Source organism: Anomaloglossus baeobatrachus, chromosome 1 (genome assembly GCF_048569485.1).
Source record: "Anomaloglossus baeobatrachus isolate aAnoBae1 chromosome 1, aAnoBae1.hap1, whole genome shotgun sequence".
In the NCBI taxonomy this organism is placed as follows: domain Eukaryota; kingdom Metazoa; phylum Chordata; class Amphibia; order Anura; family Aromobatidae; genus Anomaloglossus; species Anomaloglossus baeobatrachus.
In genome coordinates, this window is record NC_134353.1 from 257,517,255 (window position 1) to 257,537,246 (window position 19,992).

At 40.7% G+C, this 19,992-nt stretch overlaps 1 protein-coding gene across 2 annotated transcripts in view; it reads right to left on the reverse strand.

Moving 5' to 3' along the window:
• The window catches only part of LEF1 (lymphoid enhancer binding factor 1), a 228,127-nt gene extending 212,019 nt beyond the window's left edge, over nucleotides 1-16,108 (reverse strand). For both annotated transcript variants that reach the window (XM_075349250.1, XM_075349259.1), the window contains exon 1: nucleotides 15,380-16,108. In XM_075349250.1, coding sequence (XP_075205365.1) covers nucleotides 15,380-15,592 — 213 coding nt within the window. In that variant the 5' untranslated portion in view covers nucleotides 15,593-16,108. The remainder of the gene's footprint in view (nucleotides 1-15,379) is intronic.
• Nucleotides 16,109-19,992: the final 3,884 nt, after the last annotated feature.

The following is a 19,992-nucleotide window of genomic DNA, read 5'->3' on the forward strand; positions in this document are numbered from 1 at the left end:
AAGTTACTCGTTCAGCAAAGCAAGATTTCCCATAGGAAATCATTACAATGCAGACAATTCGTTCCACAACTTGTTAAGTGTCCCATCCTGGTCCCCTATTGTGCCATTCCACACATGCACAACACACACACAAACTCACAAGCACGCACGCACATATTATGCGCACCTTACCTTCCGTTCCATCGCCGGTCTCCTGGGACTTGCTGTTCTCCAGTACGGGCTGTGTATCGGGTTACCAAAACGACGAGGGAGGAACTTCCGCTGCCAGAGTGCTGACGTCAAAGGCAGGAGACGCTTGCCTCTGATTGGCCAGCACGCTGCCTTTGAGTAGCGGTGACAGGAAGTTCCTGCATCGTCGCTATGCTTGCCGATGCACAGCCTGGAGTGGAGCGGTGAACTACAGGACCCAGGAGGCCGGCGATGGAATGGAAGGTACACATATTATGCTCACCTTACCTTCCGTTCCATCGCCAGCCCCCTGGGTCTTTTAGTTCACCGCGAGGACGTCGCGATGTACCCGGGAACTACAAGAATCATGAGACCAGCGATGGAACGGAAGGTAAGGTGAGCATAATACTGTATGTGCGTGCGTGTGTGCGTTTGTACGTGCTTGTCTGTGTTTGTGTGGACTGCAAGTGCGGGTCAGAACGCTGTGGATGTACGGAACCGGAAGTGTGTGCGGTGAGTATTTCGCTTGTACAGCAAAGCTTTCTCGTAAACAGAGTTACAAATTTACAGAAAGCTTTGCTTGTTAAGCGAAATTCTCGTTAAGTGGGTTACTCGTTAAGCGAGGTTCCACTGTACTGAAATATCAGGAGAGTCTTTTACATACCGTATACTGGATATGTACTTCTTTCCAGTCTACGCACTTGTGTAATACCGTACTAGCCCTACTACTACCGATGCTACTTTGTTACAGCTTTTTTAATACGGATTGCTGGGAGTTTTCCATTAACAAATACAACTCCAGCACTGCCCAAATTGAACATAAAATGCATAGCTATAATTAGAACAAAGAGTTGGTCCGACATAACCCCAACAATGAAACTGTCCTATTAGCACTGCATTTCCTTCCTGTGTGAGAACAAGGTATCTGATAATCTGCCTGCTGAATTAGGGGGGCCGCCATCTGACAGCAATTACCCACTTTGCATCTGTTCATTAATCCACTTCCTCTGTGTTGGAAGTCCCAATTTTTTTAAATAAATATTCTTTGTACAGCCATGTTTTTGTTTTTAACTGTAGCCTTTAACTAAATATTATCACAGGATGTACTTTATACAGGGAGTAACATTCACCCGAGAAGTCAGAAAAAATGTACTATCCAAGAAAGAAAGAAAAACAAAAACGCTTTTGCTCAATGGTTGTAAGGGTACACAGGGTTTTATTTGAGAGATGATAAATAGGGAACATTTATAGAAATCTGTCATCAGGTTTCTGCCACGAAGAGCAGCATAACATACAGATACCCGTGATGTGTCACATACTGGGCTGCATGTTGTAGTTTTCATAAAAACACTCATTAGCACAATATCACTAGAGGACTTGTAAACCTGCTGAACATGTAGTACTTCATACACATAAGCTCTGTATAAGCCTGCCCCCACCACTGATTGGCAGCTTCCTGTGCACACTGTACATAGGCAGAAAGCTGTCAATCAGTGGTATGGGTGGGATATACAGAGCTCAGCATTCAGAGAACTGGTAGATCTTTTCCTTTACTGCATATGCTGGGGTTCCAAAAACCTGGTGAGAAATTTCCTTTAAAGGGAACCTGTCATCAGATTTGGTGACTATAAGCTGCGGCCACCACCAGTGGGCTCTTGTATGCAGCATGTTAGAATGCTGTATATAAGAGCCTAGGCCGCTGTGTAGAACGTAAAAATGACATTATAATACTTACCTAAACGGTGCAGACTGGTCAGCTGGGTGGCTCCGTTCTCCTGGTGCAGCGCTTCGTCCTTCAGCCATCTTTGTCCTCCTTCTTCCGGGGTGCATGACGCGTCCTATATCATGCACAAGCGCTATCATTGAGGTTCCGCGCAGGCGCAATATAATGCTTTGATCTGCCCTGCTCAGGAACCTCAATGCCGGTGCGTGTGCATGATATAGGACGCATCATGCACTCCAGCTTCAGAAGGAGGACAAAAATGGCCGAAGGACGAAGTGCTGTACCCGGAGAACGGAGCCACCCATCTGACCAGTCTGCATCGCACTGACCATTTAGGTGAGTATTATAAAGTGATTTTTATGTTCTACACAGCGGCCTGGGCTCTTACATACAGCATGATAGAATGCTGTATATAAAAGAGCCCACTGTTGGTGGCCGCAGCTTATAGTCACTAAATCTGGTGACAGGTTCCCTTTAAGGCCTTCTACATATTGGGTTCAGTTTTCCTTAATCCACAAACTCTATAGGAACTGGTCGATTAGCAATGACTGATGCAGCTTTACGTCTGCAACATAGGAGAAGCACAGGGTGACTTAAGCTAGCCACTAAATTCTGTAAAGAGTCCGCTAGCGCACAACCTAGACTGCAACGTGGCCATAAACCTAGGCAAGGAGCTGTAGACTATAAAATGTAAAATCCCTCTAATTTTCAAAACAGAAAAGATTTTTAATAAGATGAGTATCGCCAGTATAAAGGGAATCTGTCACCAGGGTTTTGCTCCCCATCTGAGAACAGCATAATGTAGAGACAGGGATCCTGATTCCAGTGATGTGTCACTTACTGATCTATTTGCTGTCATTTTGATAAAATTAATGTTTTCTCTGCTGCAGATCTAGCAGTTATACAGAGCTCATGAATATGCAACACACCAAGTAGTCCTATAGTGACAATTAATCAGTGATTTTTTATCAAAATTACACTAAGCAGCCCAGTAAGTGATACATCACTGGAATCAGGACTTCTGCCCCCTATGTTATGCTACTCTCAGATTAGGTAGCAAAAGCCTGGCGACAGATTCCCTTTAAATGCACTTTTCAATTTTAACCACATAACTTGAGACAACTCTTAATCTTCCTTTACTACTTAAAGCACATTTAATGCAATCTGTAAGTAATATCAACCCTACTAAGCCATCATATTGGCATAAAGGTTATAAAAAGTTGAATATGATACCTTGATATCTGCGATCCGATGTCTTATTCCAGAGATAGACATGTTTTCCCTCAATATGTAAATGAGCAGTGGGTGAAAGAAAAATCTGCCTCAAAATCTGCCTCCAGTTCATATTTGAAATGAAAAGGGGTATATCCAGAGTGAGACATGTAGATCAGGAGAGCAGACTGTCAGTCATTACATGTCTCACACTGGTAACAATCCTTTTCCCTTCAATTGAGCTCTGGAGGCAGATTCTTGAGATATGTGTCACGCCCTTAACAGATCTTAATAGCTCATTTATATATTAAAAATAAGTGGATTTTTCTGGAATAACACATTGGATTGCAGAGGTATGGTTTTATTTAGCTTCCTATGACCTACATGCACATGTCAACGGCTTAGAAGGGTTGATCCTACTGACAGATTCCCTTTAAACTCTGTTGTGCTGACCATCACAGATCACTTAAGTTGATCCCAAGGGATTGAAGTACACTATTGAATTGGAGCAGTGGACACTCATGCTCACCTGCACTTTGTTTTAAAAAAACAACAAAAAAAAAATCTAAACAATGAATAAAGAGAAAAGTTGGTGTATGATCAGGGCAAAACAAATCTACTACACAAACTAACAGATAAATATATTTAAAAAATAGCTTTATTGAAAGCATATATAGGACCAGATATATAAAAACAATTAAAAAAAGGACTATAAGCTCCAGTGACCTGTGCTGCTGAGAATAATGGCAGACCATTACAGATTCTTCAGTCTGTCATTGTACATGATTGTATAACAACAGAAAAGTACCATATCTGATCAGCGATTGTTTATAGTGTTAAACATAATGTATATGAACTTTAAAGAGACCTATCAGCAGGATAAACAATATAAAAGGAAAGGCATGGCCATAATGGCGGTCAGGGCTCTTTCAGATGTTCATGCAACACGGTCCATGCACAGGCCAGAATGCAATAGACTGGCTGCGGGTCTCCTGTGTCGAGCGCGACTGCATCTTAGGCCCCCTTCACACGTTCGTGTCTCTGGTACATGTTTGGTCCGTTTCCTCACATGCCGAAGACACGCGCACACGTAGACCCATTAAAATGCGTGTTTTGCCATGGACCGTGTGTCCGTGTGGAGCATACATGTGCCCATGTGCTCCACACAGACAGGTCCATTTTTCTCCGGCATCACACAGACCGCACGGATGTGATCCGTGTGACACGCACTGGAGAAAACACACATGTCTGTGAAAAAACAAGAATTTCTATACTAACCTTCTCTGCCGCTGCTGTCACTCGCTTCCGACCCCCGCTCATTATGCTCATTGCATATTCACTCCACTGTCGGCCGGAAGCTGCAGCAGGACCGGAGACCGAAGATCAGCACCACGGACAGCAACGCCAGGGACAGGTGAGCAGAAAGTTCCGGTTCTCCATGTGTTATCACGGATAACACACAGAGAACACACGTGTGCCATAAACACAGCACAGTCAAAAGGATAAAAGGCTGTGGAAAGAAAAGTGCAATAGGGTCTTACCCTAATATATGCAGGGTATATACAATGAGCAAACCTACTCACCAAATAGAGTTGTGAAAGTCACAACTCCTATAAAAGCATGTAAAATCCAGATCACGGCAGCAGTACCCCAGGCGGCTGATAACAGAGAGAGGTAGAAAAGGGCTTTTTTTCACCGCGCCAATGATCACTGATGAATCTGTTGGATTAATGTAACTTTATTTTTTGCACAGGTCTACGCGTTTCTGGAGGCTCAGCTCCCTTCTTCAGGACCGACAGGCACAAGAAACATCAAATCCCAAATGATTTGATGTTTCTTGTGCCTGTCGGTCCTGAAGAAGGGAGCTGAGCCTCCAGAAACGCGTAGACCTGTGCAAAATAAAGTTACATTAATCCAACATATTCATCAGTGATCATTGGCGCAGTGAAAAAAAGCCCTTTTCTACCTCTCTCTGTTATAAACACAGCACACGGAGGGCAATATGCACCTTTGACACGTCCGTGAAAAACGTGCGTGATTTTCACGGACATGTGAAAGAGGCCTTAGGCCCCCTTCACACGTCAGTGATTCTGGTACGTTTGTGCTTTTTTTTTTTTTATACGTACCAGAATCACTGACATACGCAGACCCATTATAATCAATGGGTCTGCTCACACATTAGTGATTTTTCACTGGACGTGTCTCCGTGCAGCATACACGCGTGTCCGTGATTCTGCACGGAGACAAGTCCGTTTTTTTCTGGCATCACTGATGACCCACAAACCACACTATGGTGTGATCCGTGAAACACGTACCATAAAAACACCGACATATAAAATAAACATTTTCAACTAACCTTTCCAGCGATTCGTTGTGCACCCTCCACTCTCTGCAGCTCCTGCCCAGCTCATAAATATTCATGAAAGCAGGAACAGCCGACCCGGAAGTAGCTGCAGAGAGTGGTGGGCGGACGCTGCAGAGCCGAGGAGTTCAGCACCATGGACAGCAGGAGCGAAGGCAAGCGAGTAATGTCCATTTGCAATCACGGATCGCACGTGGACAACCCACGTGTGCCGTGAATCACGGAACATGGATGGACATGTTCGCGTTTTACACGTCAGTGAAGAACGTCAGAGTTTTTCCACTGACGTGTGAAACGGGCCTCAGAAATACACGAAGCTGTCACACTCTGGTCGGGGAAGCCATGAACAGTCCGTGCATTCTGGTCTGTGCATGGACCGTGTTGCACAGATGTATGAAAGAGCCCTCACACTAATTAAACTGATGCTTGGTGAAGGAATCCAATATCTGGTTCTTGCTTAATCAGCCTCTGAAGATATATTCTAATGACAGCTCTGTACATTGGGGCAGGACTGTTTCTTCGCCCTTCCACTTGCCTTCTGTGTGCCTATGAGAAGTAACCGATTATTCAGTGACCTGCCTCTTTTTTGAAATTTCACATTGCTGCTGTCAGTGGGGTGGGCAGCACATGTTCATAGCGATTTCACGGCTGGTCTTCAGTAAAGTTGTGCTAGAGGCGGTGCTCGCGCAGATTGAGATATTGGCGCATTAAGCTATAATCTCAACCTGTCCATGCGCCTCTTCAGAGGCTATTTTATTGAAGGCCAGCCATGGTATCACATTGGGGTGGGCGGCATGTGCACAATGACGGTGACAGTGGTGCGAATCTTCAAAAACGAGACAGGTCACCAAATAATCAGTGATTGTCAGACACACAGGTGACAGGCGGAGGACCAGAAGATGACCCTACCCCTAGCTATAACCTTTAACTCCTCTTCCTATTTAGAGAAATGTGTGAATTAAACAAAGGTATTCTCTAGTTTGGTACTTTTCCCCTATCAATTGGATAGGAGATAACTTTATGATGACTAGGGTGGGCATAATCCAGTTACTTCCATGGATCCCAACAATCAGCGTTCCGAAGCACATGAATGAAACGGAGATCAACGATGAGCACTGCTGTCCCACACTATCTTATGTGGGTGCCAAATACCAGCCAAGGGAGCAATCAGTAACCTCTGGCAGTCCCAATGACCCTTCATTACCTTGCAATTTTCCATTTTTATCTCCCCTTCTTCCAAGAGCCATAACTTTTTTTTAACTTTTCATTCAAAATTTAGCTGTATGAGGGCTTGGTTTTTTTGCAGGACAAGGTCTGCTTTTGAATGAAGCCATTCATTTTACCGTATAGTGTACTCAAAAACAATTCCAAGTGCGGTGAAACTGCAAAAAAGTGCAATTCCATAATTTATTTATAGTGTTCACTATATGGTAAAACTGACCTGGCAGTATGATTCCCCAAGTCAGTATGAGTACATAGAAACCAAACATGTAGAGTTGTTTTGGGTATTTTATTTTTAGGGGTTTTTTTTTAATTTAAAGTGGTTACATAGTTACATAGTTACTAAGGTTGAAAAAAGACCTAGGTCCATCTAGTTCAACCTTCCTCCACCAGTTCTACATTTGGTCACTAAGTCATTTATAACCAACAATGTTGTGTGTACTGAGGAAATCATCCAGCCCTTTTTTGAAAGCTGTTATAGTATCTGCCATTACTACCTCTTGTGGTAGGGCATTCCACAGTCTGACTGCTCTAACTGTAAAGAACCCTTTCCTATTTAGCGGTCGAAATCGCTTTTCTTCCACTCGCAGTGAGTGCCCCCTGGTCCTTAGTACTGTCTTTGGAAGAAATAAGTCATGTGCCAGTCCTTTATATTGACCACACATGTATTTATACATATAAATGAGATCTCCTCTGAGACGTCTTTTTTCTAAGCTAAACATATCTAACTTTTTCAACCTGTCATCATATGGGAGGCCTTCCATTCCTTGTAGTAGTCTAGTTGCCTGCCTTTGAACTGACTCTAACTTCTGAATGTCCTTTTTAAAATGTGGAGTCCAAAACTGGATCCCATATTCCAGATGTGGCCTTACAAGTGATTTATAGAGGGGTAACAATACGTTGGGATCACGGGATCTAATCTCTCTTTTTATACACCCTAAAATCTTGTTTGCTTTTGCAGCTGCTGCTTGACATTGATGCTGCTGCTCAGCTTATTTGTAATGAGAATACCCAAGTCCTTCTCCTGTTCTGTAGTCCCGAGTTTACTTCCATTTAATGTATACGCAGTTATAGGATTACTCCGTCCTAGGTGCATTACTTTACATTTATCAACATTAAATCTCATTTGCCAAGTATCTGCCCATTCTGACATCTTATCCATATCGTTTTGTAATATTGTACTATCAAGGTCAGTTTTTAATATCCTACATAGTTTGGTGTCATCAGAAAAGACTGACACTTTACTATCAATCCCATCCACAAGGTCATTAATAAAGAGATTAAAAAGAATCGGTCCTAGCACAGATCCCTGCGGCACCCCACTGCTGACTATGGCCCATTTAGAGAATGTACCATTTATGACTACTCTTTGTTTCCAATCTTTTAGCCAATTCCTTACCCAGTTGGATAGTTTCCCCCAGTCCTTGCTTCTGGAGCTTTAGTATAAGCCTATTATGTGGTACAGTATCAAATGCCTTTGCAAAGTCCAAATAAATCACATCAGCTGCATTACCAATATCCAGGTTTGCACTTACCCCCTCATAGAACCCCAACAGGTTGGTTAGACACGACTTAGTGAAGAAAAAAGAAAAAAAAAAAAAAAAAACAACAATTTTTTTTTTCTTTAGTAAGCAGAGAACCGTACCATTTTTTATTTTTTTGTGCTCTATGGCTTATTTTTTTGCACCCTAAACTTACGTTTTACGGATACCATTTTTGGGTAGATGCGAAGTTTTGATCGCCTCTTATTGTTTTTTATTGCAATATTGTGGAGGCCAAAAGTACATAATTCTGGCGTATTTTGTTTCATGGTTTTATTTTCAATGTGGCAAAGGGGCGGTGATTTGAACTGATATTTATTTTATTTTTTATTGTAGGTACTAATCCTCTTAGGGGACTTGAAGCTGCGATCACCTGTGCTGTAAAAGGAATGGCATCAGTATAGCAGAAATCTATGAATGCTGGATCACTGCCGGCGCTCACAGGATGATAGTTATTTCATGGGCATGCCGATGGGAGTGAGGGGGGCGGGGGAGGATGTGCTCCCTGCGCTGCGTGTTAAATCCCTCTGTCAGAGATTTACAGTGGGTTTTAACTGGTTAACAGCCATGGATGGATCTCCTGCTATTGGAGGCATATGTCAGCTGCAGCCGACGTGCAGGGAAAGATGCAGGCTCAACATGTGAGCCCGCATCAAAGGCAGGGGCACAACCTTTGATGTAAATTTACGTCAAAGGTTATGAAGGGGTTAAGAATGAATAGAGTAGCAATGCACATTATCTTTAGAGCTCAATTTTTGTGGATAACCTGTGGATAGATGATAACTTCCAAAATTGAGAATATGCCTTTAAACTGATCTGGGGTGTGGGAAAAAGCTGAAGTGAGCTGCCCATCAGACTTCTCTCCATACAAGCTTGTTTTCAAAGACACCGCAGCTCTTAGGACCAATACGTAGCTATCTGTATGAGGGAGTGTCTGGATTTTATGCTGTACATGATAAAGGCAGCGTGAAACTGTTGACTGGTTTCTTTCAGATGGGGTTTACCACTATAATGCTTTATGCGCCTTCACTTTGTGCAGCTTCCATTCATTCACAGTGGGGAGAGAACGCTCATGCTCTGCCCAGGCGAATAAGACCAAAACACGGACTTCATTGAAATCAATGTTCTGTATCCTACTATATTAATAAGTCATAAAACAGTATATTAGACAAAAAAAAAAAAAAATCAGAATTTAAGAATTACAAATCATCTAGCTTAATTCATTGGCACCCAAGTAAAAATTATTGAAATATAGATGTCAGACAACCAAAGCTTCCAAATGATGAGAAATATACAGCTGGTACCATTTTGTTCTCAATTGTTTGATGGTTCAGATCAGTCGGGAATGTGTGGGCAAAACACGTGAGAAGGTGCAAGAGCATTTATCACATCCACACTTCAGGCTACTCGAAAGCAGTCTACTCACAGTAATTGCTGTGGACTGAGGTTTCACTACATAGGTGTCAAGTAAGGGAAGCAATGAATTGAATAATAAGTTAAAGTATAACTGTCGATTTAATTCTTATTTCATAAATCATTCGTACACATGAAAATAAGCAACTTTGTAATATATCTTATCAGATAAATTTGCTTCTTTCTCTGCCAGAATTGATCAGTCATTATTAGTGATGAGTGAGCACTTCCATGCTTGGTGCTTAGTACACAAACAGTTGGAAGCTTGGATGGGCGAGACTTGAGTACCCAACTATAAAAAGGAAGTCAACGGGGAACTCAAGCATTTTTCTGTGAAATCTTCTCGAAAAATGCTTAGGATCCCCATTGACTGCCATTATACCCGGGTACTCAAGTCAAGCCAATCTGAGCATCCTACTGCTCGTTACGAGTACTGAGCACGGCAGTGCTCGCTCATCAATAGTCATTATCAAAATTCTCAATTCGGATGTAAAATTTGTATTCAGTGAAGACTTTCCCATTACTGAGATAAGAGATAGCAGCTGTTACTGAAGAGATTCTATGACGACGGGAGGAGGGAGGAGCTAGAGGCAGAGGGAGGAGCTAGACAGCGCCGCCCCTCCTCAATCTTCTATCGACATAGAATCTGCTCAGTAACAACTGCCATCTCCTATCTCAGTAATGGGAAAGTCCTCACTGAAAACAGATTTTACCTAAGAATTGAGAATTTTGATAATGACGGATTCTTTCTCTGGCAGAATTGGACTTGTCTGACAAGACCACAAATCATTGTGAATGAATTAATCCAAAGCTCTGTAGATATATTTCCATACCCAGATAACATTACTTTTGGGAATGTTCTACAAAATTGTCACGTCAGGTTTCCACTGTCAGCCTGTATGGTAAGCGAGCGTGAGAGATTCTCAAGAAATTCAATATAAAATGCTAAAAATTCAGAGTAAGCAGCCATGTCAGAAACTAACAGGAATTAGAGCCTTAGACGATATAGGGGGACATATGACAAGGTCAGCCAGAGTACAGTAACTCCACCATTAAAAAAAGCTGAAGAACACGTGACTACAAAAAATGCGCTTCACCAGATCTAGCAAATTTTGGAAAACTTGATATAGACACACAGACACAGCCAAAACAAGGTTTGTGTCGAAAATGGTAGAAAACTTGTGTTTGATCAATGGGAATTGTCAGTTTATATAGTATTATATAGTATATAATATAGATTACTGCTTCCTTACTAAAAACAGATATATATTTACTATAGATCAGAATGTGGCTAGTAAAGTGCTTAGGTTGTTACGATTTCGGCTAAAGTGAACATTATTTTTAGACCATGATGACTATTACTTGTGTTATAAATTAAGAAAAAACAAACATCTTCACACTCCCACTGTTATATCATTACAATAGTGAGGAGACCCAAAAGTCCGAATTTGCTACATGAGGCTCACAAGCGTCCCCTAACGCCTCGGTATCACTTTCCATGAATTACATGGTGCAGCAATGAACGTATTCTGTATCTACGAGGAGCAACCAGCTAATTACTTTATAAAAATCATAGTGTTGTTCAGGAATTGATTCATGCCAGTATTAAATTTGGTACTTCTTCACGGCAAGACCAAAAAATGAAAAATAAATCATTATTTGTGAGAAAGATCTGAGATCAGACAGATTGCAGATATATTCTGTAATCCTGTTGAACCCATTGGTTCAGGTCATCGGCACAAGGCTCCTGAATGCCGGTCACCAAACGTGTTTCCTATTATTTATACAATGGTAAAATGCAATGAATCAAATCAACATGCTCTGCGTATGCCGAGGACAAACGCACAGGCTGGTTATCTATATGTGATTGTAGCTCATGTTGAAACAACATCAAAATTTTAGAAATATCATGAGAACAATGTCTACACGATTTAGCTATTTTTTCCTACATTATCGCCTATAAAGCCACTATTTTTAGACTGAATTATTTTTGGACTATGAAGTAATAGGATGCACACTAAACTGTAGCAACATCTCTAGGTGGGCACTCTTATGTCAGAGGGTATGTTTGCAAAATATGCCAATAACCCCTTCACTTCACGTAGCATCACCTGCATTCTGCTTTGCTTGTGTTGGACACAGCTGGCTATGGGGAAACTTGCGTGATGACAGCCCAATTGTGAACACAAGAGCTCTCTTTCAGCAAGAGTATTTACCTGTATGAGAACACTCGTATTAGGCAACTGGCACCAAAGAGGTTAAAATAGAAATTTAAAAAGGAACTACATATCCCATAAAAGTAGTAGAATAACTCCAACCTATATAACTATGGTAAACTGGATTGTAAGAGGCATTACAAACATAATACTAAAGTAATACATTTAGAGGATAAGACAAGACCAATCGACTTTATTACTAAACTCAACATGGAAGTCAACATCGTGGGGTCCATCACTACTACCCTATTCCAATTTATCAACTACGGTTGTGTAATGAAAATTAGAAATACAAAAGGCCTCCTCCAGTGTTGGGTGATGAAGATGGGCATCAGTGGCACAGAAGCTACACATAGGGCATGAGAACTATTGCATATACATGGCTCATGTTTTCTGTAGGGAAGAATGTGTTTCCTATAGAAAAGTCATGTGTATGTGATAGCTCTCATGCCCTATGTGTAGCTGATCGTGTGCCATCTAGTGCATCATTTATAATACCGAGTACTATTCTAGTATTTGTCACGATAAGGAAAACACTCGGGTTCTCCATTGACTTGTATTAGGTTCATTATTAGTGCCGAATTCCGGAATAGTACTTTGGGACTCGTTATGAATAATCTGAACACGAATAGTTACTATTCGCCCATCACTAATAAGGATTTCTGTATCTAGGTGTAGGGCTTTCTCAGTATAGACAGCCAAAGGCCTTAAAATAGAACGCGCCGTATTGGAGAATTAATTGGTTCATGTTAGGCCAAATCATCTAAATTGGGGAAGATCTGGTGCCAGAATCACAATAAAACACTAATTAAAAATAGAGCTTATAACATATGTCTGGCTCATTGATACGTCACAGAAGGCTATGGGAGTCCTGTGAACTTTCTCCTGTCTGGACTTAGCCCTTTAGTGCCTGACTGGTGTTGTCATTTTGTGCTATGGAGGTTTCACCAACAGAGGGGTTGTTCTGTCACATGTATAGGGTGAAAGCTGTTTATTCTATCAACTCAATTAACCTTGTATACATCTATATGTACAAGTAGAGCCTAATCTTCTAGGGGAGGTCCCAGGATTGGGTCAAATTAAACAAAAATTCAAAGGGCTGAGGCAGGGCTATGGTGTTACATGGGGTTAATCTAAGATTAGATAGGCTAGGAAAAGTTTACATACAGGCAAAGCAAAGCAGACACAGAACTTGGACAGATAAGGGAGACTCCAGCCATATGTGTGTTGCCATTTCAGTTGCTGGGAAACAATTAGTCTAAATGACAAGTGTCCTGAATATGCAATGCAGCAATTACACAAACTTATGTCACCCTAGGAGTTCAATTTCATAAATCAGCTCTACCCTCAGCATGGGCCAAAACCTGGCTCTACTGCAGCAATGGCCAAAACCATGGCTGCACCACAACTGTCTCTGGACGGGTTAGGTCTGGAAGAGTGGCGACAACACACTGCGTAAACTGTATGGATGGTAATACCATATTACTGGGCCAATGACGGGCAAATATGTACAAATAAGAATACATACACGATGTTATGGCCCACAGAGAAACAATCAGTTTCATTAGTGGATTTTGACTATTACAAACAAACAACAGTACTGTATTACTGTATATGAATTAAATAATCTTAATTCTTGGAAGCATTTATGATGGGAGGGGTTTTTTTCATAGAAGAACAAATTGTTCCCGAAAACATTAATATATGAACGGTTCTAACAAGAAGGTCCCTAATGAAGTAAAATTAAAAACAAAAATAAATTTATAAATTATATATATATATATAAATTATATTTTTATTTTTTTTATTGATATGATTCCTATTTATGTTACTTTAGTACTTTTGCTAGCAAGTAAAAAATAGTTAAATATCTTTTTTATAATTGTGTATATGTATGTGTGTGTATGCATGTGGGTATATATATAATATACCCACATGCATACACACACATACATATACCCACATGCATACACACACATACATATACACAATAATAAAAAAGATATTTAGCTATTTTTTACTTGCTAGCAAAAGTACTAAAGTAACATAAATAGGAATCATAAATAAAAAAAATAAAAATATAATTATATATATATATATATATATATATATATATATATATATATATATATATATATATAGCCAATAAAGGGTATAATAATCAGATTTATTCATTATGTAGTCCTATCCCAGGTCCCATTAACCCCATTGGAGCAGGTAACCTGTGGTGTGCTACTACTCACTTGCATCTGTTTTTTTTAAACCTATTACACAGATTTGGTGTAACACATTTTTGCTGTTTCATTAATACGGCTGCAATCTTCTTAAATGACCACAAAAGTGTACCTCTAAAGAAATATACATCATTAAATCACAATGGTGCCTAATCCCAGCCATGTAACATCTGCCAGGGGCCACCATTGTACATTGTATCCATTACTTGTATTGCATTATTGGAATTCTCACTTTGTTTACTGTTATGAGGGGTAAACATTGACATAAAGGGATATGATACAGAGGTTTAGTTTTGATAAGCCATTAGAATTAAACCTTGCATCACCATCACTGCTCACATGACCAATGGAGGTGACACATGCCAAGGCCAAAGAGGCATCCACAGTAATTCAGAGGTCATAGGAAAAAGAAAAAACACACTGATAATGGAGTTTCCAGATTTACTAATCCAGAATATTGTGAATCAAGCAAACAAAAAAAAAATCTAAAAAAATTTCCAAATTATTGTGTATCAGTCTACGTCAATTACACTCTTAAAAGACAGCATTGGTAATGACAAACTAGACATACAAATCCAGATGAAGACCTGACAAAAGTCATGGCAGAAATCTTTAGGACACAATAGTTGTCAGCAGAATTATGGGAAACCTGACAACAATAGTCCAACATCTGCAGTCAGTACAGGTGTCAGTGAGCCCTGTTCCTGGCCAGATGTAGGTAAAACCCTAGAAGTCCTTCATTCTCCACCAGTTATATGGTCACTACTGATGAGTGGTTAGGAGGACAATTGTCATCTTCTAGAATCTAGACATGAAGCTGGGGTCGGTCATAGCCAAACCACCATTAATCATATTTCCTATTAAACATTGTATCCAGTCTCTATAAAACAATGCATGCTGATGTAATCTGATTTATGAAGACCAGTACACCCTGGAGAGCTATCATCATGGTCTACACAGAAATCGCTTACTATTGGTACTGGGTTTTGGTGTTTTACAGACTTGTGGACTTTGAGTTTTCCAGGAAAATCCGTGCTAGCCCTATTCCAAGTAAACCAGCCCCCCTCCCCAGTAGCCCCAGGTAGCCCTATTCCAAGTAAACCAGCCCCCCTCCCCAGTAGCCCCAGGTAGCCCTATTCCAAGTAAACCAGCCCCCCTCCCCAGTAGCCCCAGGTAGCCCTATTCCAAGTAAACCAGCCCCCCTCCCCAGTAGCCCCAGGTAGCCCTATTCCAAGTAAACCAGCCCCCCTCCCCAGTAGCCCCAGGTGTCTTCTAGGGCTTCTAGTTACCTCATGGCTGTTGGGGGTGATCTCAGTCTCATTCACCAGAGAGGACTTGATGTCTGCTAGGTCCCCTTCCTCCTCCGGATGGCTGATCTCGGCATAGATCTTCTCTTTTTGGGGATCCCCTTCATCCTTGAATGGGATCATCTCATCAGTGGCACAAAGCTCAGGGTCCCCACCACCTCCATTGCCTCCTCCTGCTCCAGAGAGCTGAGGCATGGCTGTGACAGGAGAAGACACCACTACTGAGCACAGCGGATCAGAAAGCACACAAGAAATGGCAAATCTCCCCAAACCTAATCACATCCAGCTGATCCCTATATCCAGGCTGCAGGAGGACCTGCTGCAGACGAGAAGCAGCTCCAGGGATTGCTCCTTACTCCTTGGGTCTCCACAATTCACCTGTGCTCTGCGATCCCGAGGACAAGGCTTCTGGTGCCACTATCCAAACTTTCTCCTCTGTGAGAGCGTCACATGCAAGGCGGCAGGGAGCAGACAAAAGTTTGTTGTGACTGTGAGTAAGATGGCAGTGACTCAGGCTGAGTGCACCAGGAGGATGTCTGAGAAGGAACTCCAGCCACTGGTGAGGACTGAGCCCCCTCAGCAGTGCATGGACCCCACAAGGCACAGCTCCAGTGTCTGTCACCCCACAATCCCCAGGTTACTCCATAAGGTTCTCCTGCTCCTCTGTAGACCCCGCTCCACGTCCTGCTCTAGCTCTGGGTGGGATTGTGTTCTCCCTGTGTGTTTGTGTAATGTAACTTTAACATCCCCCTCCTCCTGTGCCCCCTCCTCCCCCGCTCTGTCTGCTGTAGGGGAGGAGGGGGCGGTGGAAGGAGATGAAAGAGAAGCCGCCGCACTGACTGACAGCTCGCTGATAGAGGAGGGAAACAGACACACACCAGCCCAGCAAAGGGGCAGGAGGATCACAGGAGGGAGGGGGTCACAGGAGGGAGAGAGGGGGTCACAGGAGGGAGAGAGGGGGTCACAGGAGGGAGAGAAGGGGTCACAGGAGGGAGAGAAGGGGTCACAGGAGGGAGAGAGGGGGTCACAGGAGGGAGAGAGGGGGTCACAGGAGGGAGAGAGGGGGTCACAGGAGGGAGAGAGGGGGTCACAGGAGGGAGGGGGAGAAGGGAGTACAGTCCAAAATCAGAGACTCCTAATAACTGCAATTAGGGGAAACATACGAGACAGATCTAATAAGCCGGGCAGGTGGACATGGCCTGGACGGACAAGAGCTGGAACTTTTCAGGACCCGCAGCTAGTGCCAAAATGATCATCAAAAGCATATATGTGTGTGTATATAAGAACTATATACGCATATATCTATACAGGACTATAAGTGTGTGTGTGTGTGTGTGTGTGTGTGTGTGTGTGTATGTATATATATATACACACTGTGTATAAAGGATACATGTATGCAGGTATCATCAGACATAATTGTGTGATTGAAATCGTACAGGTATGCTTTATATATACAATATATATGCTGTATATATCTATATATATATCACTGTCAACTGTATATAGAAGTATATATTTATTTCATGAAGTATGCTTCACAGTATCAAAATATCACATCAACTGTGTCAAATTTGTTTGCACTTCTAAAGATAAAAATGTGTTTCTGTGTATCTGCCTGTGTGTCTGTGTCTGCCTGTATGAGTGTGTCTGCGTGTGTGTCTGCCTGTAAGTGTATGTGTGTCTGTATGTATGTGTGTCTGCCTGTGTGTGTGTGTCTGCCTGTATGAGTGTGTGTACATCTCTACTTGTAGGCAATAAATGTATGTCCCATATTTGACATAGTGTAAGCATACTTCATTATGTATGTATATATAATTGTTAAATCTGGGGGGCAGGCAGCAGGGGGGCTCTCTAATACTCGGATGCTGGGTGAGTATAAGCTGAGATCAAACAGAAGTAACATGATAGATCCCATTTGATGGAGGACATAGAGGGGAATCTCAGCCGTGTTCTTGGCAGAGAGGACGCGGAGGAGCTGCTGCTGTATGGAGAGGCCGTCTGGGTAGAGGTGAGCACCTTCCTTACGGTGTCTGCAGCTGGCACCACTGCCCTTCCCTGCACTCCCCACACCCGGGTGCGCTCCATGCTGAGTGCACTCAGTGACATTTGGCAGCTATTCCTGAGTTGTCTGCACTGTGTCCCTCCCCTCTGGTACATATAGGGGCAGCCTCTTATGTAGAAGTTGGGCACTCACACATTTCTGGGTAATTCCTCCCCCTACTCTCATGCTAATTGCCTGGATTTGCATCCTAATTTTTGGAGCACCTTTTCCCTGCCCCAGGGATACAGGGCAGAGGCAGTACAAAGAGCCTGGCAGGCAGGGTGGATGCCAATGCTGCACACTTATTATTATCCACCGCTTAGGTTTCCTCATCCAAGTCCTACATGCTGAAGTGGAGGGGTATTTATTTCAGGAGGATACATTGTTTCCGATAGTGATTTAGAGGAAGATCTCTATGAAGAGGAAATAATCCTGTTATTTGGAGAACTCGCTATCAATGATCACATCTGGATTTCTTTCTCTATAATCCCATATCTATGAAACTGTTTATAAGATCATATAAAATACCTAAACACATAAAGAGGATAGAATGAATGAAGAAGCAATGTTCCCTCTGATTGTAACATTAATGGCTCTTCAGACATTACCTCTCCATTAGATTGTAAGCTCTTATGGGCAGGGCTGTTTCCTATTGTTACTGTCATGTTTAAGCCATATTTGTATCACCAGATATAATAGAAAATAAAGAATAATACTGCATTTTCCTAATTTTTTGGTTGCATCCTGTAAATAAACAATCATGTCCTTGGCTGTTTTGTGCACTAATACATTTCAGATTTGTTTTCTTGCTTTTAGTAATAAGAAGTTGGAAGACTGCTGGTGTTTCTTCCAGGCTGAGCAGAGATGCCTGCTCTGCAGCCTCCCCTATCTCCTAACTCTTTCATGTGGCCACAGAACTCCCACTCCCATTTTTTCCCCTCTCATCTTTAGGTTTTTGGGTTTTTTTGTTTTTTTTTCTATTACATACAAAAAAGGGTAAAATGATTTATGTCTACTACATGAGCTCAGGAAACCTCACCAGCAGCATTTCTAAGTGTAGACAACACAAACCTGCAGGAATATTTGGGGGAGGAGGAGATTACAGTGATAAGGGGGAGTAGGAAAGGATGCTGATTATTATGAGAGCAGGAAAGGAAAAAGCTGGAGGGAAGCAGACATCAAAATACTTTTTTTTTTTTTTCTTTTCTTTTTTTCTTTTACCCGTTTCCTTTTAAATCACATCTGTGCTTGAGCCAGATCTGTAAGAAATGGAGTGTGTGGCTAACAAATAACAATAATGCCATTCTAACGCAGCGAGCTATCGAAAGCCATGATCTTCCTATGCAGAGAAAAAAAATCAATTTTAGTATCTTAATTTTTTATTTAATTTCTTATTTTTTTTATGTTGAAATAGCAGCGCCATGTAATGTACTTTTTAATAAAAGGGCAGATTAATAGAATCTAATAAGTATAGTCTATAGTCTAATAATCTAATAGTATATAAGTATATATAATAGATATTTACTGAGAGTTTACAGTGTTGCAATAATCTATTCATTAATATAAATAAAAAGAAAAAAATACTGCATAATCCCAATATGAAAAAAAACATGATTTGTTTTGGTCTAGCATGTGACTTATGCATTGAATAAGTATGGGCTAAATCAAATGTTATGGTTATATGGCCTAGAAAAACTTGCAGATGATTAAGGGGAAGAACTGTTTATAATAAAACATATTATTATTATTTTGTTTTTAATTCTTATTATTTAAGGAATTCATTATTTTATTTTTATCATTATTTGATTTATTAATAAAACAATGACAAAATAATAAATACATCAAATAATAATTAATAAAAAAATACAATATTATGTATAATTTTTTTATGTATTTTATTTTAATTATTAAGGATACAATTATGTATCATTTTATGTATTATATTATTTTATGTAATATTATTAATAAATACATAAATATAATAAATACAAAATAAATGCATAATATTGTATCCTTAATTAAAATATAATAAATACATAAAATAATAAATGATACATAATAATCATTTTTATTAATTATTATTTGATGTATTTATTATTTTGTCATTCTTTTATTTATAATTAAATAAAATAATGAATTCCTTTAATAATAATATATTCTGTTTGCAATAAACTTATACTAAAAACGAAATATAACGCTTGATAGTGATAAAATCCAGGATTTATCAATATCCTTATGTGACCTTTTTTTATAGGCCTAATCAAATTAATGATGACAAGCAACGTCACCCTTGTAGAAATGTTGGTAACTTTTGTTTTACTTATAAACAACAATACAGCAATAATATTATTAATTGTAGATCAAAAAACACTGATTAATAAATGGGTAATTATTTTCAGTTATGGATTATGCCACTCCAATAACAATGTTTTCAATCTGAATGTACTACAATAAGTCTCATACAGTTTGATACATTTTGCATTTTTTTTAGTTCCCACGATGAGTTTTTGGTGAGTTTTTGACACTACATGTATTTGCTGCACAAACAAACACA